We start from the raw sequence: 24,735 nt of genomic DNA on the forward strand, positions 1-24,735 counted from the left end.
ATGGATATATTTGTTGCGCACAAAAGACCAAGTATTCAAGCACTTTCAGCAATTCCATGCAATGGTGGAAAGGGAGACTGGAGTGGCATTGAAATGTTTGCGCACGAATAATGGTAGTGAGTATATCTCTAAGGAGTTTAGAGATTATTATAGTCAGCACGGTATCAGGCATGAAAAGACAGTTCCTGGTACGCCTCAACACAACGGCGTTGCTGAACGGATGAATCGCACTATCATTGAAAGAGTTAGATCCATGCTCAAAATGGCCAACTTACCTAAGCCATTTTGGGGAGAAGCTGTCAATACTGTTGTCTACCTAATCAACCGACTACCTTTAGCACCTTTGAATTTTGATATCCCGGAGAAGGTCTGGACAGGTACAAATATTTCATACTCTCACCTGAGGGTATTTGGCTGCAAGGCATTTATGCATGTTCCGAAGGAGCAGAGATCAAAGCTTTATGACAAGTCAGTTCCTTGCATTTTTGTCGGTTATGGAGACGAAGAGTTTGGCTATAGGTTGTGGGACCTAATGAAAAAGAAAGTTGTCCGGAGCCGAGACGTAGTATTCCACGAGAATGAGATCGTGGTAGATACAACTTGTGAAGAATCCACAAGTGATGGTGTTGTTGATATTACACCAGGCATTCCTATAGATGATGCCACAGGAGGAGGAATGCCAGAATCAGAATGAGAAAAAGAAGAAGAGGCAGTCGTAGGGGATCAAGAGACAATTGTAGATAATAACAATGATGAAGAGGATGTTGAATAGGGGGAGCCAAAGAACCCCATTACACCACAAGGAGTTGAACCTCAGTTAAGAAGGTCAACCAGAGAGCGCCAACCATCTACAAGGTACCTAGTTCTGATTACGTTTTGACTAATGATGAGGGGGAACCAGAGAGCTTCCATGATGTGCAATCTTGCAAAGACAAAGATTGCTGGACAAAGGCCATGCAAGAGGAGATGAATTCTTTGAAAAAGAATGACACGTATGAGCTGGTGAAACTCCAAAAAGGGAAGAGAACACTTAAGAACAAATGGGTGTACAAGCTGAAGAAAGATGATGGCAACCTAGTGAGATACAAAGCTCGATTGGTCGTCAAAGGCTTTAATCAAAAGAAAGGTATTGACTTTGATGAGATTTTTTTACCAGTTGTGAAAATGAGTTCAATTCGAGTGGTGCTAGGTCTAGTAGCCAGTTTGAATCTTAAGTTGGAGCAGCTTGAAGTAAAGACCGCATTCTTGCATGGGGATCTAGAGGAAAAAATCTATATGGAACAACCAGAAAGTTTCAAGGTCAAGGGAAAAGAGGACATGGTTTATCGCTTGAAGAAGAGCTTGAACGAGTTGAAACAAGCGCCGCGACAATGGTATAAAAAGTTTGATTCTTTCATGGTGAATCAAGGCTACAAAAGGACAGATGCAAATCCTTGTGTATATGTTCAGAAATTCCCTGATGGTAAATTTATCATCCTTCTCTTATATGTTGATGATATGCTAATCGTTGGACCAGATGCACACATGATTAGTAGGTTAAAAAGTGATTTGTCAAAAGCATTTAACATGAAGGATTTGGGATCGGCAAGGCAAATTCTCTGAATGGAGATTATTCGAGACAGAAAGTCCTGCAGGTTATGGTTATCGCAGGAAAAATATATTGAACGAGTTCTAGAGAGGTTCAATATGAAGAATGCTAAACCAGTTAGCACTCCACTAGCCGCTTACTTCAAGTTGAGTAAGAAATCCTACCCATCAACAGAGAAAGAAAAAGGAGATATTGTGACATCCCAGGTTTGGGGCACAACACCTTAGGCGAATCCCACATCGGCTACGCACAAGGTGGAAGTCCTATACATAAAGGGTGACACTCTAGAACATGGTAGACGCATTTTGGGTTGGCAGAGCGGAGGTTTCCCTGGCCCAAGAACAAAACCGTGCAGGCCGAAGGCCCAAAGCGGACAATATCTACCATGGGCTGGGTGTTACAATTTGGTATCAGAGCCAAGCCTTGTCCCTCTGGCCGGTGGTGGGGCAAACCTCAGCGAGGACGCTGAGTCCCTAAGGGGGGTGTATGTGACATCCCAGGTTTGGGGCACAACACCTTAGGCGAATCCCACATCGGCTACGCACAAGGTGTAAGTCCTATACATAAAGGGTGGCACTCTAGAACATGGTAGACGTGTTTTGGGTTGGCAGAGCGGAGGTTTCCCTGGCCCAAGAACAAAACCGTGCGGGCCGAAGGCCCAAAGCGGACAATATCTACCATGGGCTGGGTGTTACAATTTAAAATTTGTAACACCCCTTCCCGGTCCACCCGTAAACCCGAATGAACCGAGTCGGGATGCTACAAACTGGTTGACTGTATGGCCTGACATGCTTAAAATCATAATGTATATTGAAAATAATATCATGCTGATGTTGTTTACATTAATAGTGTATGTACTATTACAAGACATGATACTAGTTACAAAATGAATGGGTCCAACAGTGTGCCCTGTACATGCCATAAACAGGATAGACAAAAGATACATATTAACATGAGTAGCTACCCTGAAGACCGAGTCTTCTACAGATGAACTGCAGCAGTTGTAAGCTGACGCTCTACTGACCAATCTCAAAACCTGCGAGTTAAACAGGTAACTCGCTGAGCAAATAAAGCTCAGTGGATATCTCAACTTAGAAATAACAAATCAGCACATACATATAGAGAAATAAGCATGTAAACGCATATGGATAATTGAACATATAAGCACATATAGCATGATACTTGCTGTATGATTCATGCAATGGTATGTCAAGATATCGGTATGGCTCCATAAGGTTATAGTGAAACCGAAGTGATAAGAAAAACTGTATGAAACTGGATGAATACTGTATGCTTGGCTGCTATGGCCCATATATAATCATATCCACTCAACGGCCTGAAGCCGGAGTACCAAACTGTATGAGGTGCAGATCTGCTATCCTATGTCGCGACATAGCCTTATCTACATGGTTTCTACCTAACCTCAATGGAGCATAATGTTGGTATGTCAAAAGTATAACACAACATCATATGAATGGTTCATAAGTTCATACATCATAATGTTCATTTGATTTCACTTCATTTGCATGCTTGGATGTTGTTTGATACATGTTCTAATGTTATATTTTGATGCTAAAATGATTGGAGGCATATAAGTTAAGCAAAGGAAGGCAAGTGCATTGAAAATGAAGTCCAAAAGTGCATGAAAAACCAAGTCGCGAGCGCGTACAGTGCAAAATGAGAGACAGTGAGTTATCGGGCACAAGTCGCGAGCGCGTACTTGAAAGTCGCAAGCGCGTAGTGTGCCAAATGAGAGACAGTGAGTTTCAGGTGAAAGTCGTGAGCGCGCACATGGAGGTCGCGATCGCGTAATGTGCAACTTGAGAGTCAGTGAGTTCCCAGGCCAAATTCGCGAGCGCGCGATGAAGGTCGCGAGCGCTTACAGGCCAAAGGAACAAGTCGCGAGCGCGCAGATGAAAGTCGTGAGCGCGTAGTGTAAAACAAGAGGCAGTGAGTTTCAAGCACAAGTCGCGAGCGCGCAGTGCAAAGTCGCGAGCGCGCGCGACGTGTTTTCCCAGCCTGCGCAGTGCAAGGTCGCGACGAGTTTTCAGCCTGCGCAGTCTGTATTCTTTTGATCATATCTCTCAATATACAACTCCAATTTGGATGATTCAAAAACCCACGTAAAGCTAACACATAGACGAACAAATAACTCTTCTATGACACTTCCTAATTCCATCAATAAATGGGGTCAAAATCAAGATGAAGGTCTCCCCTGTTTTCTCACCATTACCAGTCCTCCCACTCAACATGAAGCAATATATTGTCTCAGCATCAACACACCACACAAATTCCATGCAAAGAAAATAGGAAATGAAAAGAGATATCAAACCTCCACTCCAAAAGCTTGAGCTCTGTTCTAGCTTCTTTTCTCTACAAGCTTTGAACTCCCTTCTCCTATACACATCAGAATTCTTATAAATTCTCCACAATATAACTCAAAGAGGTTGAATACATAAGCTTCAAGATAGTCTACTTACTTGTTGAAAAATTGAGGTTGCCTAAATGGATGGAGAAATAAAGGAAAGGAAGGAGATGAAGAAGATGAAGATAAAGATGAACAATGGGAAAGTGAAAATGATGATTACGGGTAGGCCATCACAAAATCAAGATAAATGATGGAAACTTATGAAATGATACCTCTATTGTCAAAAGACTACAACTTAATACCCAAGCTTGATCTTTTAATGCAAATATATCCTAATCCTTATACTTTGATCTTTTTCTCTCATTCAAATAAGTCCACTAATAAACCCATTCTACCCCAACCAGGTTTGGCTCAATCCGACTCAACTCACCTCTATGAAAAGACTCGACTCAGTAGGATGTCACAATTCTCCCCTCATAAATAAAAACTTCGTCCCGAAGTTTACCTGTTGTGAACAACTGCGGATACTGTTGTCGCATGGTTTCTTCAGATTCCCAAGTTGCTTCTTCTGTCTTATGATTCCTCCAAAGAACTTTTACCAATGCTATTTTCTTGTTCCGCAATTCTTTAATTTCTCTTGCTAGGATCTGAACTGGTTCTTCTTCATAAGTGAGATCCGGCTGAATGTCAATCTCTTCTGCTGATAACACATCTGATGGGTCTGATCTGTATCTCCTTAACATTGATACATGAAAGACATTATGAATCCGATCTAAGGTTGAAGGTAACGCTAGGCGATAGGCTAATGGTCCTACACGTTCAACAATCTCGTATGGACCAATGAACCTAGGGCTAAGCTTACCCTTTCGTCCAAACCTTAGGATCTTTTTCCATGGTGAAACTTTCAGAAATACTTTATCACCAACCGAGTACTCAATATCCTTTCTCTTTAAATCAGCATAAGACTTCTGTCGATCACTTGCTTCTTTCAGCCGTTTTCTGATGATTTCCACTTTCTCTTCTGTTTCTCTAACCAAATCTGGACCCAAAATCTTCTTCTCACTAAGTTCTGTCCAACACACAGGTGTCCTGCATTGTCTACCATACAATGCTTCATATGGTGCCATCTTAATGCTCGATTGGTAGCTGTTGTTGTAAGCAAATTCCATGAGAGGTACATATCTGTCCCAACTGCCTTCAAATTCTATGACACATGATCTCATCATGTCTTCCAGAATCTGAATGATTCTCTCTGATTGCCCATCTGTCTGAGGATGAAATGCAGTGCTGAAATGCAATTTCGTCCCTAATGCTTCCTGCAGTTTACCCCAAAACTTCGATGTAAACCTTGGATCACGATCAGATATAATGGATGATGGGATGCCATGTAATCGAACTATTTCTCTAACATAAATTTCTGCTAACTTGTCCAGAGAATAGTCCGTCCTAACTGGTAGAAAGTGTGCGGACTTAGTTAATCTGTCCACAATCACCCAGACTGCATCATGCTTCCGCTGCGTCTGAGGTAACCCAGTAACAAAATCCATCGTGATCTGATCACATTTCCATGTTGGCACTGTTATTGGATGAAGCAACCCAGATGGCAGTTGATGTTCTGCCTTTACTTGTTGACATGTTAAACATCTTGTTACAACATTTACAATATCGTTCTTCATGCCCGGCCACCAATAGCCTTTCTTCAGATCTTGATACATCTTGGTACTACCTGGATGCATGGTGTATGGACTGTTATGAGCTTCATGCAGAATCTTTTGTCTAAGCTCCCCTATCTGCGGTACAACAACCCTGTCTTCATAGAATAAGACTCCACTATTATCCAATCTAAATTTCCCACCATGATCTTCATGTACTTGTTTCACCCATAGTGCTGTTTGTGCATCTTTCTTCTGTGCTTCTGCTACCTCTTGAACCCAAGATGGCTGTATTTGCATCTGTGCTAGAATAACTCCCTGCTGTTGCAACTCCATGCTAATTCTCATTGCTCTCAAAGCAAACAATGATTTCCGGCTAAGGGCATCAGCTACCACATTAGCTTTGCCCGGATGGTAATTAATGACATAATCATAATTAGCCAGAAGCTGCATCCATTTCCGTTGTCTTGAATTCAAGTCCTTTTGTGTCGGTAAATACTTTAAACTCTGATGATCTGTGTAAATGTAACACTTTTCACCGTACAGATAATGCCGCCATACCTTAAATGCTAGAACAATGGCTGCCAGTTCTAAATCATGGGTTGGATAATTCAATTCATGTGGCTTCAATTGTCTGGAAACATAAGCTACCACTTTCCTGTCTTGCATGAGTACACATCCTAACCCAGTATGAGAGGCATCACTGTAGATCTCAAAGTCTTTACCTGACACTGGCTGGGTCAACACTGGTGCTTCAGTCAACTTTTTCTTCAAAGTGTCAAAACTCTGCTGACATCTATCATCCCATTGGAAGACAACTGCTTTCTTCAATAATCTTGTTAAAGGTGATGCAATGATAGAGAATCCCTTTACAAACCTTCTGTAATAACCGGCTAAACCCAGAAAACTTCGAACTTCTGTGACATTTCTGGGTGGTCTCCAATCAACAATAGCTTCAATCTTCCTAGGATCCACTCTGATACCCTCCGATGACACTACATGTCCTAAGAAAGAAACTTCTTCCAGCCAAAACTCACACTTACTGAGCTTGGCATACAACTGTTTATCCCTCAGTGTCTGAAGTACAATCCGCAAATGTTTATCATGTTCAACCTTGTCGCTGGAATAGACTAAAATGTCATCTATAAACACCACCACAAACTGGTCCAGATATGAATGAAACACGCGGTTCATGAGATCCATGAAAACCGCCGGTGCATTTGTGAGACCGAATGGCATGACTAAAAATTCATAGTGACCATATCGGGTCCTAAATGTAGTCTTAGCGATATCTTCTTCCTTTATCCGCAACTGATGGTATCCCGACCTAAGGTCGATCTTAGAAAACATACCTGCGCCCTTTAGCTGATCAAACAAATCATCGATGCGAGGCAAGGGATACTTATTCTTGATGGTCAGTTTGTTCAGTTGTCTGTAGTCAATGCACAATCTGAGAGATCCATCTTTCTTCTTTACAAATAATACTGGTGCTCCCCAAGGTGATACACTGGGTCTAATAAAGCCTTTGTCCAATAACTCCTGCAGCTGAATCTTCAACTCTTTTAACTCTGCTGGTGCCATTCTGTAAGGTGCAATGGATACTGGTGCTGCTCCAGGATAAACATCTATGGTAAACTCCACTTCCCTCCTTGGTGGTAACCCTGGTAACTCTTCTGGAAATACATCTGGATAATCACACACTGTTGGTATGTCTTGCACCTTTGACTTTTCTTTCTCTGCTTGTAATGCACATACCAAGTATGCTTCACAACCCTTCTGAATTAATCTCTTTGCTGCCATAGCTGATATCACATTTCCCAGAAAATCTCTCCGCTTCCCGACTACTATAATCTCTTCCCCTGTTGGTGTATATAATGTCACCCTTTTCTTTGCACAATCAACTATAGCCTGATGTCTGGATAGCCAATCCATACCCAGAATAACATCAAATTCTCTAAATGGCAACTCCATAAGATCTCCTGGAAACTCTTTTCCATGAATAACAATTGGACATCCTTCAACCACTGTATGGGTTTTTACTACATCGCCTAATGGATTAGTAACTACCATACCCTGACTCACATGTGCAACTTCTAACCCTTCAACCCAAGGTTTAGGTACGCTAATGTATGAATGCGATGATCCAGGATCAATTAAAGCAGAAACTGTATGATCACATAAAGAAAACTCACCAACTATGACATCTGGAGCTTCCTCCTCTTCCCTGGTTCGCATAGCATAAACCCTGGCTGGACCTCTAGTATCGGGTCTGTCCACAGTCTCTGATTGCTGTCTCTGCCCTCCGAAGGTCTCACCTCTACCTCTGCCTGCTATGAACTGTGTAGGAACTTTTGCCCTCTTAGGACAATCCTTCTTCTGATGGTCTGATGCTCCGCATAGCCAACATTTACCGGTCACCAACCAACAATCTCCACCATGTCGTCTACCACAATGCTCACAAGGTGGAAAAGTATAACCGGCTGACTCTGCACCTCTACTGGTGCCTCTACTAGTTCCTCTGCCTGAACCTCGACTACCACCGGCAGAACTAGCCACAACTGATACCGCTGGCATGGTAGCATCCCTAGCTGCGCCTTGGCTAAAGGAAGGTCTAGAACTAGCTGAACTACTAGCACCTCTGAATCTCTTGCTTTCTGACTGAGGTGTGTTGGGTGCACTCTGAGTTTGGTCTCTCCTTTGCTGAGACCGCTGGCGTCTGGTACGCTGACTGGCTTGAATTCGCTCTATCTCCTGAGCTGCCTCTACCAAAGCTGAGAACTCTCTGAATCTGGAAGCTACCACTCCCATCTGAATCTCATTGTTCAGGCCTTCTTGAAATTTTTTACACCTCTCGGCTTCTGTAGCCACTATCCCCTTACCATACCGGCTGAGCCTGGTGAATTCTCTCTCATACTCTGAAACTGACATTCTGTTCTGTCTGAGATATAAGAAGTCTTTTCTTCTAGCATCAAGATAAGTCTCGGTGATGAACTTTTTCTTGAATTCTTCCAAGAAAAATTGCCAAGTACGCTGCTCTGCTGAGACTCGCTGCTGCACAGTAGTCCACCATGTATATGCTTCATCCATCAACAATGATGTAGCACAAATCAACTTGTCCTCTGGTGTACACTGTAATTGTTCCAGAACTCTCGATGTCCCATCTAACCAATACTCAGCTATTTCTGGACTATCATCCTTGTTAGCACTGAATTCCTTCGCCCCATATTTTCTAAGCTTCTCCAGTGGGGGCTTTCTTTCTCTTTCTACTACTATTGGTGCTTGCGGCATCACACCTGCAATCTGTCTAAAAGTATCTGCCAGTTGCTTTAACAACACCTCTTGACTTGGTGCTACTGGAGCCTCACCCTCCACTGCTCTGGAGGCGTGTGACTCGCTCTCACCTTCCTGTGACATCCTCCTAAAAGAACAACAACTGCTTAGTTCATCAGGGTAGTCATGGCATGTACACTATACTGACTTATGAATGCAAGCCCGGGGAAACTAAACCTAGGGCTCTGATACCAAATTGTAACACCCAGCCCATGGTAGATATTGTCCGCTTTGGGCCTTCGGCCCGCACGGTTTTGTTCTTGGGCCAGGGAAACCTCCGCTCTGCCAACCCAAAACGCGTCTACCATGTTCTAGAGTGCCACCCTTTATGTATAGGACTTCCACCTTGTGCGTAGCCGATGTGGGATTCGCCTAAGGTGTTGTGCCTCAAACCTGGGATGTCACAGATATGTTAAATGTTCCATATTCTTCAGCGATCGAAAGTTTGATGTACGCAATGGTGTGTACAAGACCAGATATCGCTCATGCAGTTGGCGTTGTGTGCCGATTTCTGTCAAATCCCCAGAAGACACATTGGGAAGCAGTGAAGTGGATCTTCAGATACTTGAGAGGAACTTCAAAGTTATGTTTAACTTTTGGAGGTGAAAAGACTGCACTTGTTGGCTACACAGATGCAAATATGGCCAGTGATCTTGATGCAAATATGTGTTTCATTATCTATGACTGAAGCAGAGTACGTTGCAGCAACGGAAGCAGGAAAGGAAATGCTTTGGTTAAAGCGATTCTTTCAAGGATTGGGTGTGTAGCAGGAGGAATATATAGTTTATTGTGATAGTCAAAGTGCGTTAGACTTGGAGCAAAAATACTATGTATCATGCACGAATGAAACAAATAGATGTAAGATATTATTGGCTTAGACTTGTCATTGAACAGAAGCAGTTCCAGTTGCGAAAGATCCACACAGACAGAAATACTACAGATATATTGACAAAGGTCATTCCGAAGGAGAAGTTCGAAGTGTGTGTCAAAGCAGTAGGAATGAAGAGTCCCAGCATGTAGTCGGGAGGGAGGAGAATTGTTGTGGGGTCCCTCCGACATGTGGGACCCACACACATTTGAAAAGAAAAAAATAATAATACAACACATTTTTGTTTTGGCAGTCAAAGAAGACTGCCGAACAAAGAAGAAAAAAAAAATTTGTTTCATTCGTGAACGCGTGATGAACGCATCCATTCGGTGGACGCGTTAATGACGCGTGATTTTCCTAAACTATGCACAAAAACATAAAATGAAAAGATCTACACAGTTAAGTGTAGAAAATTTTAGGAAAGGGTTCCTAAAATTGGGAAAGAGAGAAAATAGTGAGCATTGTAATTTTGGGGTGTTTTTGGGAAACACTTAGATTGCCACTATTTTTGTACCTACTATTTTTAGTGGAAGAATTATTCGGAGTTTTTGTCCCGTAGACATAGCCCATAACAGTTGAAGGGTGAACCACGTAAGTCTCGGTGTTTTTATTTTTCATTTGGCATTTATGGTAATTATTTAATTTTTACCGTGGTTATTATTTCTGGTGGATTCGATCGTCAATATTCAGTATGAAATTATTGGAGGCATATGTGATAATAGTAATTTTATTTTACTTTTACCACTGGTATTTTTCTATGGGCCCCACTCGGGATCAGTTATAATCCCAACACACAGAAGTGGAGAGAATCAGCTTATTATTGGCTGTTACTTGGCTATTAGCTCTCATAATAGCTAATCTATTTCTAAGTTTCTGCAGTTGTACTTTGGCATTGTATCTTAAGGGCTTGTTGCAGTTGGTGGAAGATCTTTAATCATGTTTGTAGTTATCCTAAATGCTTGTAATTATTTGCTAGTTTGGAGTTTTGGAGGGAAGTATAGATTGATCTTTAAAAGATGATTGCTTCATTTCAATTGATCTTTAAAACAAATTTTGTAAATTGGTTCAATATTATCAGCAACTCTGTAAATATTTATATTGATCCTTAATCCCAATTCTTCAAGTCTAGTTCCACCCCACAAAGTATTTGTCAGTTAAAATCTCTTGAAGGAATTGATGTTAAAGATTGTCTGAAATTCAACGGACTGCCAGATAATTTTGGAGATTTAAAGTTGCGGATGGAGCGTGAAGCAAAAGCAAGTGGCATAAAAATATTACCATCATCTATCAATCAATTGAGCAAATTGGAATTCTTATGTTGCGAGGGATGTAAAGGTTTGATGACATTGCCTCCTTTGTCTGGTTTGAATTGCCTAAAGGAAATTTTATCTGAATAAGGGTGGTATATCAGAAATTCCAGAGAGCATTGGGTCATTAATTTCATTGGATGAGTTATATTTAGATGAAAACGATTTCAAAAGTATACCTGTAAGCATCAAACTACTTTCTAAGTTGAATGATTGTTAGAGGCTGAGAAATTTGACATAACTTCCATTCTCAAGAACATTTTCTGCGTCAAATTGCATCTCTTTACAATTTGTGTCATGTCCTTCCTTTTCCTGGAAGATGAAGATGAAGATGGACAGGCATGTGTAGAGCGTGATGATTTTTTCTTAGATTTTGATAATCTTGTAGACCCAAACTAATGCATGTAAGATCCTTCATACTGTAAAATTTGTAATTTTATCCTAATAGTTTTAGTGTATATATATATTTTTTGAAATATAGTAAATTAAATAAAACTTAATATTTTAACTATTATAAGATAAGATTAACTTTTTTTTTCCCGAAATTCAATTTTTTTTACTGAAATATATTTTCTTAGGAAAATAGAATTTAAAAAAAAAAAAATATTACAGGAAAGTCAAATTAATTGTTACCTTCCAACCTTAATCACCCATCTTGACAAACAGCAGATACAATAAATTTATGATGAAAAGATTTTTAAATGGCATCTAATTGTATTAGTTTAATTGTAAAGAATTGAGATTCTTATTTTTGGTTAATTATATATCTAGATTCTATATTATCAAAGAAATATTTTTTAAAATTAATTTAATTTCGTAAAAAGTTAATGATTATAAAATTTTTTATAATTTAATGAATTAAAGAGGGTATGACATCAAAGAAAAACAATAGACTTGATAGGCTTTTTTTTTTTTTTTTTTTTTTGATAGGTTGATATAGCATCAAAGATCCAAAGAAAATATTTATGTGAGTTGCTGATATAATTGAACCAATTTACAAATTTTGTTTTAAAGATCAATTCAAACGAAGCAAACATCTTTTAAAGATCAATCAATACTTCCCTCCAAAACTCCAAACTAGCAAATAATTAAAAGCATATAGGATAACTACAAACATGATTAAAGATCTTCCACCAACTGCAACAAGCCCTTAAGAGAGAGACAGCGTTAACCCATAACTGCAGAAACTTAGAAACCAATGATTTGAATTAAAAACCGAAGTTTAGTTAATCAAAATCTCCATCACCATCCTTACTGGTTTGAATCATTTCTTGTTTTGGTGTCCTATATTGTTCCCGAGATACAGGATGAACACTACACTTAATCATCGGTTCCCTATTATAACTAGGTTCATAACTATTACTAATAGCAAAGTGGAAAGGGGCCCGAGTGAAATGCTCTTTACAGTCGAAAGATTTGTACCAAAGGAGCACATGTTTTGAATCTAACTTAGGCATCAACAGCCTACGTGAAAATAAAAGTCATGGATCTTTCCAGATTTATCTTCGAATCCAGCAAAACATTTAATGGAACCTTGATCATGAGAATGAAGAAGTTGGGGATCAATGACAGCGCAAAAGCAGATACCCAAAATATCATCATCCCTCTCCAGCTCGAATGAAAGAATGGACATGTGCAATTTGATGCAGAAAACGAAAATGATATTGGAATCTCTGGCAAATATCTAAGCCTCATACAATCATTCAAGCTAAGGATAACCATGTTAGAAAGTTGATTGATGCTTGCAGGAATGCTTTCGAAACCGTTTCCATCCAAATATAACTCTTTTAATGAAACTAATGATCCAGTGCTCTGTGGAATTTCTGATATACCACAATCAACTAGAATAAGTTCCCGCAACAGATTCAAACCAGACAATGAAGATGGTAATGTTTGTATGCCACTTCTTGTTGCAATGAGTTCACCCAGAGATTTTAAATCTCCTAAGTTATTTGGCAATCTGCAGTTTCAAACAACCACTAACATCAATGCCGTGAAGAGATTGTAACTGGCCAATGCAGTGTGGAAGATTTTCAAGCTCTGTACAACCACTTAATGACAATGTAACAAGATGAGAGCAATCTCCAATTGATGAAGGCAATTGTTTTATTGCAGTTTCACTTAAATCTAATTTCCTTAAATTGCAAGGAATCTCTGGCCATTCTTCAAGTTTTATACAACCTTTAAGATTAAGATACTCCATATTTTCGAACTGAAGGAAGCTTGGACTGCAAATAACTATGAAGTTTTTATTAATTTCAGAGGCAAAGACATCCGCGACGGTTTTGTTTCCTTTCTATTTGAATCTTTGAAGGAAAAAGGAATCGATACCTTCAAGGATGAAAACCTTCAGAAAGGAGGCGTTTGGTGAAGAAAGGTGCGCCATGGGTTGTCAGATGGGCTTTGAAGAAAGTTTCCAAATTGAGCAAGCGAAACCCAGTTGAATCGACTTTGGGGATGAGAAAAAGATGGGAGAAGGCTATCTTTTGAGGTCGCCTTAAATGGAGCCTGAGAGGACCAAGAATTGACATGGGATGAAGTTTTGCAAGTCCAATGGGGCATTCTAGTATCCATTATCTGCAATCGAGTATGTACAAAATATGGAATTAGATTTGCGTGTCTTTCTATTATGTCTTCCAGGTTTGACCTTTCCTTCAGAACGAGATCTTTCAACTTCTTTGATTTTAACTCTTTTAACCGAGTGACTTCTACTTCGACCTGCAAGTTCAATTCTCAAAATATAAAATTCAAACTAAAAGACTACAAAGCAAATGACTTGAATTTTTTTTTTTTTTTAATTCTAGCAATTCTGGAATATTCTTCACCCACATAATTGATGAAGTCCACCGATATAGTGCTGGTAACATTCTGAAACATTTGCAGCTCTTCAATTTTAGTTGCAAGATCTTGGAGCTGTCATCATTCAAGTCATATTATGGTCAGTGAAAAGAAAAATGTTGTGATGAAACATGGACTAAAATTTACACCAATATTACCTTCTGTATTCTTTATATTTTGATTTCTTGCATTTTGGTTATTGCAGAAATATAAAAATTAAGAAATGAGTTATGAAGAGAGAAAATTCTCATATGCTTTTTATACTTTTAATATATATTAATAATTTGACTTAATCCTTAATCGAGGAATAATATATATGCCTTTTTTTTTTGAAGGCAATATATATGCCTTTTAATTGTGTAGCAAATAGAAATTCTTCCGTTCAATTCTTCTAAAGATGAAAAGTCGTTCAAAACTTTATTCCCTACTCTCCATCTAACAATACCTAATCATCTATTAACAGTACAAACCTTGAAAGTTGACAAAAAAATTTAAATGATGAAAAGTATTTTTTTTAATTGTTATTGTTTTATTTTATATTTTATTTAGTCAATGGTTAAAAAAACTTAGTTATATTAAAATTTATTTTTAATTAGTCTAACACGTAGGATGAGATCATACACCGGACAATTTTCCCAAAAAGATAAAATACATAATTAACTGCCAATCTGCTTCCGTAGAACGAATACAACCGCGTATTCTACCAACTCGCCCAACGTTGCATGTCCCGCCATTCAAAACACCAGTCAACGTTTTGTCAAAAAAAAAACACCAGTCAACGTTCAGAAATTGCATTATTGTTTTTTTTTTTAAATAAATTGCATTACTGTTAGGTGTTAGGAATTTCTAATTTAATGTGTATTTATTAAATCAATAAAGTTGTGTAGTGAACAGAAAACAAACAAAAATGAAGAAACTGTATATCTCTTCTCATTACCCGAAGTTTGTACAATGAGTACTATTTATATTTACAAGGGTGCTGTATTTGCTTACTCTAGGCCCTACTGTATTGTATACTGTCTATTGTAACTGAATTAAAATTACAGCTGTACAATATGGGTTGATGGGTTTGTTACATGGATTTGGGTTAAGTGAAACGGGTATGCTATATGGGTTTAATATAAATAGGAAATGTTGTGTTTTATTTTTAGGGTTTTTGCTTTTGGTTAGGGCGGCAGCTTCTCGATTCTTCTTTCTTTGCTTTGCTGTTGGTGTTGGCCCTTAGGCTGTTCATACTCGTTCACGCCCCCCTCAAGTTGGAGCGGGGGGAACGAAACCAAGCCCAACTTGACAGTCATCATTCGAAATCTAGAGATGGGTAAGAGTTTGGTGAAGAAATCAGCGAGTTGTGAGTCGGAAGGAAGATGCTGTGGGTCGATAAGGCCTGTTTGAATGTAGTGTCGAGTGAGATGGCAGTCGATTTCAATATGCTTGGTGCGTTCGTGATAGACAGGGTTGGCGGCAATATGCAGTGCTGCTTGGTTGTCGCAAAATAAAGGTACTGGCTTTTTGATTTTTACCCGCAAATCTGTTAATATTTTGTCAAGCCAAATGATTTCACACACTGTATTAGCCATGGCTCTGTATTCCGCCTCAGCAGAGGAACGACTAACCACCTGTTGTTTTTTTGTTTTCCATGACACGATCGAGGAACCGATGAAAATACAATAGCCTGTGAGGGACCGTCGAGTGTCAGGGCAAGCCCCCCAATCAGCATCACAATATGCTTGAAGATCAAGCGTAGAGGAAGTGGGGAAGAACAGTTTCAGATCTGTGGAGGAAGCTAAGTAGCGGAGAAGATGAAAAACAGCTATCATGTGACCCTGACAAGGATTTTGCATGTGTTGTGACAACTGCTGGACTGAGTAAGTAATGTCTGGTCTAGTGAAGCTGAGGTAAAGCAATCTCCCCACTAAACGTCTGTAACTGTCTGGTTCTGTGAGTAATGGGCCCATATTTGCTTGAAGTTTTTGACCTTGTACCAATGGCGTGGATGCATGTTTTGTTTGCTGTATGTTTGAATCTAACAGCATGTCTTGAATAAATTTTTGCTGTGATAAGTAGACGCCATCAGGGGACCGTAGGATTTCAATTCCTAAGAAAAATCTGGCATCACCTAGGTCCTTAATGGTAAACTTAGAGTGGAGAAACTCCTTAATGTTGCAGATAAGTTGAATGTTAGGCCCTGCAATTAAAATGTCATCCACATAGACAATAAGCACTAGAAAGTCAGTATCTGCCCCTTTTGTAAATAGGCAGTGATCATTCACTGACTGTTGAAAACCGTACTGGATCAATGTGTTGGACAACTCCTGGTTCCACATTCTGCCAGCCTGCTTAAGTCCATAAAGTGACTTAGTCAATTTGCACACTTGGCCTTTAGAAGCTTTAGAATAACCAGCTGGAGGTTGCATGTAGATGTCCTCATCAATATAGCCATGTAAGTAGGCATTGTTAATATCAAGTTGATGAAGAGTCCATTGGTTTTTAGCTACTAGAGCAAATAGGATTCGCACAGTTACCATTTTAGCAACAGGAGAAAAACTGTCATTGTAATCAATGCCCAGTTTTTGATTGAACCCTTTAGCAACCAGGCGAGCCTTATACCTGTCTATGGTCCCATCTTGTTTGTATTTGACTCTGTAGACCCACTTGCATCCGATGGCCCTCTTCCCTTTAGGTAACTCAGTTAAGATCCAGGTACCATTGTCTTCTAAAGCTTTGAGTTCAGTTTGCATTGCTTGTACCCAATTTTCATCAGAAATAGCATGATTATATGATAAAGGTTCATGGATTTTGTTGACATTAGATGCAAAAGATGCATATGCATGTGAATAGGGTGAGTTGAGTAAGGGATGTGTGGAATTTGAATTAGCACAATTGGTTATATAATCTGTCATCCAAGTTGGTGGTCTTGAATTTCTTGTGCTTCTTCTAAGTGGTTGAATTGATTGTTCTGGTAGTAAAGTTTGAGTAGGTTCTGTCTGGTTATTTGGTATGTATGGTTCAGCAGCTGTTGGAAATTGTTGTCTTGTTTGGTCAAGATTAATCATGTTGTCATGTGTTGTTGGTGTTGGTGTTTCAGGTATAGTGGTTGTGTGTTCTGGGGTTTCCTGGTTGGTGTTATCTAAACAGTCTGGTATCGTAAAAGTACATGACTCAAAAGGTGTGTTGTGATGGAAAGGATAAACAGTTTCCTTGAATACAACATCCCTGGAGTAGAAAATCTGCTTAGAGTGCATGTCATATAACTTGTAACCTTTCTGTTGAGCCCCATAACCCAATAATACACATGGCTTAGCTCTAGGGTCAAACTTGTCTTTGTGTGGGTTAGTATTGGTTGCAAAACACAAGCAGCCAATAACTCTTAAGTGTTTAAGGTCTGGTTGTATTTGGTGCAGTTTTTCAAAAGGGCTTAACCATTCTAAGAGTGCAGATGGCACTCTATTTGTTAGGTAAACAGCAGATAGGAGAATCTCAGACCAAAAAAGCTTAGGAAACTTAGCCTGAAATAGGAGGGCTCTTCCAATGTTCAAAATTTCTTTATGTTTTCTCTCCACTCTTCCATTTTGCTGTGGAGAATAAGGGCAAGATAGTTGATGTATAATTCCTTTAGAAAGGAACAATGACTTTACTATATGATTTACAAATTCAGTGCCATTATCAGTCCTTATTGTTTTAATTTTGGTATGAAACTGGGTGTCTATTAGGTTAATAAAATGGTCAAGAATTGAGTGGACTTGTTGTTTATTTGGTAACATGTAGGCCCATGTGTATCTGCTATAGTCATCTACTATAGTAATCATGTATCTAGCACCAGTCAAAGAAATGATAGGATAGGGTCCCCATAGGTCAATATGTACTAAATCAAACATGCCTTTAGCAATACTGCAGCTTGGAGAAAATGGCAATCTTTGTTGCTTTGCAAGGGGGCAAACATTACATTCAAAAGAACCACTGTTTGTATCTGAGTTTATTACATGATTTTGTCTAGCCATAGAAATATGACCCAATCTAAGGTGCCATAATAGTTTCAAATGGTCATCATGTTTGGTACAAGTGTGTAAAGCTTTAGTGGTAGGAATGGGTACAAAACACTTCTTATCAAGAAAATATAAGCCTCCAAACAACTTGCCAATCGCTACTACTTCATCAGTCTGCAAATCCTGTAACAAACAGTGGTTAGGTAGTGTTTTCACCGATAGTGCATTGTCCTTTGCAAGGGCTGATGCAGATAATAAATTGCATTTGAATGTTGGTATATATAACACATCCTTTAATACCAATCTGTCATGCATTATGACTTTGCCAACATGTGTTATAGTTCTAGTGGAGTTGTCGGGTAAAGTCACTGTTCTTGGTTTAGGTAATTTGGTTAATGTATGAAACAGATGATGCATGTATGTCATATGATCAGTTGCACCAGTGTCAACAATCCATGGAACTAAATCATACTTATCATGCACATTATAATGAAAATGAGAAACAATACCTGCAAAACTGACTGCATTAGCTACAGGTGTATCCTCTGCCTTATCATCATACTGCATCTTGCCCTTGATTGCACGCTGGACCTCCATTCTCACCATTCTGGATACATCATTCTCATTGTCTCCTGATTTAATAATTGATTGTTCATCATCTACTCGTCCAAAATGTGCTTGAGCTTTCTTTTTCTTTTTGAGTTCAACAAACCAGTCTGGATAACCAGTCAGTTTAAAACAAGTCTCTCTAGTGTGGCCAGTTCCATTACAGTGATCACAGTGCTTGTCAACTTTAGATCTGGAGCTATTACTTGTGTTTCTACTATTGTAGTTTGATTTTTGCACATACATTGCGCTGCTATTCTCACTTGAGTCATAGATTGCAGTATTCACCTCCCTCTGTTTTTCAACACTTAGTACCATTGAATAGGCCTTACTCATGCTTGGAAATGGATCCATAAGCAGAATTTGATTTTTAACATTATCATATGTATCATTCAGTCCTAAGAGGAATTGCATAAGTTTCTCCTCTCTATCTAGATCTGAGGCTGCTCTCACAACTCCACAGGTACACCTTTCTGCAATTCCACATGTGCACTTGGGAATGGGCCTTAAACAAGCCAACTCATCCCAGAGTTTTTTCAATTTAGTGTAGTAATTTGCTATTGTTTGGTTACCTTGCACAGTTATTGAAATATCTTTCCTTATTTGGTAAATCATAGGTCCATTTGATTCACCATACCTGGTAGTTAATTCATTCCAAAGATCCTTGGAACTGGAATAATACAAAAATGCTTCAACTAGATCTTTAGAAATAGAGTTCAAGATCCAAGATGTTACCAGATTGTCGATCCTCTGCCATCTCTTTCTCAATGGAGATCCAGCTGCAGGTTCTTGTTCTTCACCAGTGACAAATTCATATTTGTCCCTGGCCTTCAAGGCTATGGTCATGGATCTGTTCCATGATAAGAAATTCCGGCCATTCAAGGAAATATTGATGAGATTTGAAGCTGAATTTTCAGATGCAGAAACTTTGTAAGTCTCTGATTGCACATTTGTGTTTTCATTGTTTTGATCATAAATTTCTGCCATTGATTTCAGGAAAGGAAGCTTGAAGAAAGCTCTAAAACTTCAAATATCAGAGGAGGCTCTGATACCATGAACAGAAAACAAACAAAAATGAAGAAACTGTATATCTCTTCTCATTACCCGAAGTTTGTACAATGAGTACTATTTATATTTACAAGGGTGCTGTATTTGCTTACTCTAGGCCCTACTGTATTGTATACTGTCTATTGTAACTGAATTAAAATTACAGCTGTACAATATGGGTTGATGGGTTTGTTACATGGATTTGGGTTAAGTGAAACGGGTATGCTATATGGGTTTAATATAAATAGGAAATGTTGTGTTTTATTTTTAGGGTTTTTGCTTTTGGTTAGGGCGGCAGCTTCTCGATTCTTCTTTCTTTGCTTTGCTGTTGGTGTTGGCCCTTAGGCTGTTCATACTCGTTCATGTAGGTATAAATCTATGGAATTTCACCTATTAAAATCTCAAATTTTTATTTATTCATATGTGCCTCAATTTTTATTTTTAAAAATTAAATTTTTATTTAATCATGAGTAAATGGAACTTGAAGTTAGTTATAAGAAACAATAAATTCACAATAATATGATAAGAGAAAATCTCAATAATCATTTAGAGATCAAAAATAAAAGTAGATAGAAATTAAAACATAGAAGAAAACAATGTTTGATTCTTTATTTTCAAAGCCAAAAAGGAAAATCTAATTGAAGAAGTCTTTTTTTTTTTTTTTTGACATTTAATATTGGTCATTTATTATTAAGAGAAAAAACGAGCAATACAAGTGGAAACAATATCCCAAGTTTGAAAACAAGCCCCATAAGGAACTGATTTAGCCAATACATGAGCTATATCATTTGCTTGTCTTCTTATCCAAGCCAAGGTGACAGTTGGCAATTGGACTAAAAGTAGCTTACATTCAGAAATAACTACTTCAAACTCAGACCAATCTTGGACAAAATTCGTCATAGCACAGTAAACCTGCAGACAATCGGTCTCAATCTGAATCTTCAGGCTGGAGTAGCTCGATATCAACCAAGACAACACCGTTCTTAGCGCCTGAGCTTCTGCTACTGCTGGAGAAGAACAACCTTGCAATGAAGACGTTGCTGCTGATACAAACCCGCTGTTGCAATTTGAAATGACAGCACCAACGGCCCCATGGCCAACAGAGGGGAAAAGAGTTGCATCAAAATTGATTTTAAAAGTACCAATAGGTGGTGGAAACCATTGACTACCTACAAGAGCATCTGTACCTGTACCTGAACCTGGCAGCTTCAGCTGGGCTTTCTTCCAAGATGCAAGCACACTTCTGGCTCGAGTAACCACATGATAAGGTCTTTCTTCCACTTGATTCTATTTCAGCTCATTACGGCTTGACCAAACACTCCATAGTCCCATAACAAAACTTTCAAAAAATTCGTTCTCCCACACCTTGTAAAAATGTTCCAACAATTGTAAGAAAGTTGGGAAATTCCCGGTAGTAAGCTGAATACCAAAAAACTGGCAACAAAATCTCACTTGTAGACACTCAACAAGAGCATGGACTAACGTTTCAGTGTTACCACAGTAATCGCATCCTGTATCAAGCTCCAGTCCCCGTCTTGCCAAAGTTGCTTTAACTGGCAGAATGTCTCGACAACACCTGCAGAGAAAATGTCTCACTTTCGGTGGAATTTTCAGTGACCTAAGAATTTTCCAAAAACTCGACCGCCAAACATCTTCAGGATCCACATATTGAGATGCTACTAATCTGTATCCAGATTTCACAGAGTATATCCCAGAGTCTGTCCAATGCCATATAAGGATGTCGTCCTGAACAGTTGTAGCTAAAGGGATAGAAGTAATAATTTCAGCAATGGAAGGATTGAAAAGACCATGTATCAGTGGCAAATTCCAAGCACGCACCCCATTTGCCAAAATAAGATCAGAAACCCGTATATGCTCAAAACCAGGAAGAATAGGCAAGTGAACCCGAAACTGATTATCCCGCAATAGCCACGGTTCGGTCCAGACATTAACCGATTGACCATCTCCGATTCTCCACCGAAAACCTGAACATATAGCATCCTTGGCTGCACAAATCCCTCTCCATACAAAGCTTGGATTACGACCAACGCCTGCACCAAGAAATTTGTATACAATTAGTCGTGTATTAACATAGACGATATATTTATGTGAGCCCATATTAAATGTGGAATGTTGTAGCTAATAAATTGGGCCGAGATTTAATAAAATATTGAGATAATAATTTTTTTTTATGTTTCAGGCTTACTACGGGCCTCGGGGGCCTTAAGCTTACCTGGGCCCTAGTGCCGGTCCGGCCCACGGAAACGGGTCGTGACACCGCAATAGCCACGGTTCGGTCCAGACATTAACCGATTGACCATCTCCGATTCTCCACCGAAAACCTGAACATATAGCATCCTTGGCTGCACAAATCCCTCTCCATACAAAGCTTGGATTACGACCAACGCCTGCACCAAGAAAATCCCCACTAGGGAAATATTTAGATTTGAAAGAGCTATAAAAGAGAGAGTTTGTATTATGTAAAAGCCTCCAGCAGTGCTTTCCTAATAAGGCCAGATTGAAACTTCGCAAATGTCTAAAACCCAAACCTCCTTCTTCCTTCGCTACACACATCCTTTCCCAACTCAACCATCTCATCTTTCCTCCCCACCAATAGGAATTCATGAGTCGCTGAAGCTCCGTTAAAATAGATACTGGAATAAGGAAAGAACTCATACAAAATGAGGGAATAGCTTGTGCTACAGCTTTTATGAGTACCTCTTTACCCCCCTTTGGATAGGAGTTTCTGATTCCAACCACTGACCAACTTTCTCACTCGATCCTTCAAGAAAGAAAAAATACGTCTCCTGTCCCTACCTATTAACGATGGTAGACCGAGATACCTTCCGTGGTTTAAAGGAGCAATCACACCAAAAACCCCTTGAACAGCAGTCTTATCCATCTCAGAAGTGTTAGAGCTGAAAAAAATACCAGATTTTTGCCAATTTACTGCTTGACCTGAAGCTGCTTCATAAGTAATTAGAATATTTTTAATCTCCAGAGCTTGAGTCCGTGATGCCTCAAAAAAGAACAAACTATCATCCGCAAATAACAAGTGAGATAACCGAGGAGCAGCTCGCGAGACTCTACAGCCTTTGAGGCGACCTTCGCATTCAGACTGACTAAACAGCTTTGACAGTCCTTCAGCACAGAGAATAAATAAATAGGGCGATAATGGGCAGCCTTGTCTGAACCCCCGTTCTGGAATAATTGGGCCAACCTCATCCCCATTCACTCCCACCCAGTATTTAACTGAGGAAACACACAACATATTTTGTAAGCTCACAAATATAAAAATCAAAAGAACAAATTAAAGTTAGGAGCTAGGCTTAATAGAGAAAATTCAATAAATTAGGGGGCTTAATAAAAATGCCTTTTGAGTACTTATATGTGTAAGTCTAGTTTCTACTAACTAACATGGATTCTACGTCCAGATTAAATAAATAGAAGAAAAAGAGAATCCGTGAGCGGGCCGTTTTTGTTGAATTTGGGAAGAGCGGGAAAGAAACCAAATGGATATCCATAAATTTTAATTTATATGTATCTATATTCATTTAAAATTTTACCATTTATATCCGTTTTAAATTCATTTAAATGTTTATTTAAATATGTATATCTAAATTCATTTAAATTTTTAATAGCAGCATACATTCAGAACAGGTTTAAAGTATGGGTAAGGCACGTCTCTTAATAAAAATACACGTGTTTTCAGTTAAAAAGATGAAAAAAGGTAAGATAGAACTAAGAAAATTATTTTAAAATGAGAAATGATGCCCTTAAGCTTTCTTTCTCTACACCTTTGTTCATGGTCTTCCTCCTCCCACCACCACAAATTAGCCCAATTTTACTGGATCCACTGCGAGAAGATGGTCCTGCCTTCTTGGAAACTGTGAAGGTTTGGAGGCTTGAAATTATTCCAAGAAAAAATATTTATCAAAAGACAAAGATCTAACAAAAAACTTGGTTTGTGTAGATTGTTCCTTCTCATTTTCCTTCACAATGCCAATCAACAAGGACCCATTTACTCCTCCTCAGTCTCTACTATTTGGGAAAGCTATAACTAGACTTCGCCGCTGTCATATAGTCCGCCCAGTAGCACGCCACAACTCAGGCTTTATAAAACAACAAAACCACTCTCAAATAGACTTCAAACATCTCATTCTATGCTGCTGCTAGGAGGAAAAAGTTAAAAATAAATGTAACCCACATACCTTTTGAATAGAAAGAAAGCACAGTGTGGACCTTCAAAAGTATGAAACTACAAGAGTACAAGCCCAAGTTCTGACGGTGACTCTCCAGGTCTGTGAATGCTTAGCCACTTCGTCAAAGGATTTGTTTTTTTTTTTTTTAATTTTTTGTATTTTTATTTTTCATTTTTCGGTTTTGGATTGTAGTGGTGGACTGTGGTTTGAATTCTTGAAACTTAGTTGAATGGTGGATTGTAATAGTGGCTTGGATTTGATTTACTAGAAGTAGTAGTTTTATGGAGTCTTTTACTTTTGATAGTTTAGATTTTTCAAGTGTATTGATTAATTTATTTTTTAAAATTTGAATAGTTGTAGAATCAGAAATGGAGATTTGGAGAGAAGAAGAGGGATAGTGGTTTTAATTTTTATCTTATGAAAAGGGTGTTTTGATCTTTGACTAGTAATTTAACAGGAAAAAATCACTATAATTAAACAAAAATAATAATTTGACGAGACAAAACCAAATTTTGAGGATTAAATATTTAATATATAAAAATATGAAAATAAAATAATTAATTTTCTAAAACTTTAGAGACAAAATAATTATTTTTCCATTGTTACTTGACGATTTAAAAATTCTGAAACAGTCGAGCGTAAGAGTTATAAAAATCTAGAGTATCATATATATATATTAGTTTGATATTATTTTCTCGTTCTTTATGTTAAAGTAACTGCATAACAATCCCCGGCCAGAGGAACAATTTCAATGTGGCCTTCACTTAAATGGAGAAAAGGAAAAGGTCTGTTGTATAAATAAATAAATAAATTTGAGTTTAATATTTTTAAAAATAAAAAATTACTCAAGGATAAAATTGTGAATTATAAATTATTATTGATTTTTGTATCACTGTGAAACTTTAAAAAAAATGTACATAATTTACACCTTAACCCATCATTTTTC

General features: G+C 38.5%; 1 protein-coding gene and 1 long non-coding RNA gene across 2 annotated transcripts; one reads left to right on the plus strand and one right to left on the minus strand.

Annotated features, from left to right (window-relative positions):
* Positions 1-20,277: 20,277 nt before the first annotated feature.
* LOC149495238 (uncharacterized) lies at positions 20,278-22,858 on the minus strand. Its single transcript, XM_089722664.1, has 5 exons — positions 22,431-22,858; positions 22,160-22,241; positions 21,866-21,995; positions 21,040-21,638; positions 20,278-20,874 (listed from the first exon to the last, which is right to left on the minus strand). Exons 1-5 carry the CDS (start codon positions 22,856-22,858, stop codon positions 20,278-20,280), a joined length of 1,836 nt encoding a protein of 611 aa, XP_089578790.1.
* A 373-nt stretch (positions 22,859-23,231) lies between these two features.
* Positions 23,232-24,178, plus strand: LOC149495239 (uncharacterized). The gene is made up of 2 exons (XR_016321365.1): positions 23,232-23,482; positions 23,561-24,178. It is a non-coding gene; the product is annotated as an uncharacterized LOC149495239 (long non-coding RNA).
* The last annotated feature ends 557 nt before the right edge of the window (positions 24,179-24,735 follow it).

This window comes from Jatropha curcas, chromosome 6, assembly GCF_041381405.1.
Source record: "Jatropha curcas cultivar XTBG-Jc1 chromosome 6, XTBG_Jcur_1.0, whole genome shotgun sequence".
NCBI classification, from domain to species: Eukaryota; Viridiplantae; Streptophyta; class Magnoliopsida; order Malpighiales; family Euphorbiaceae; genus Jatropha; species Jatropha curcas.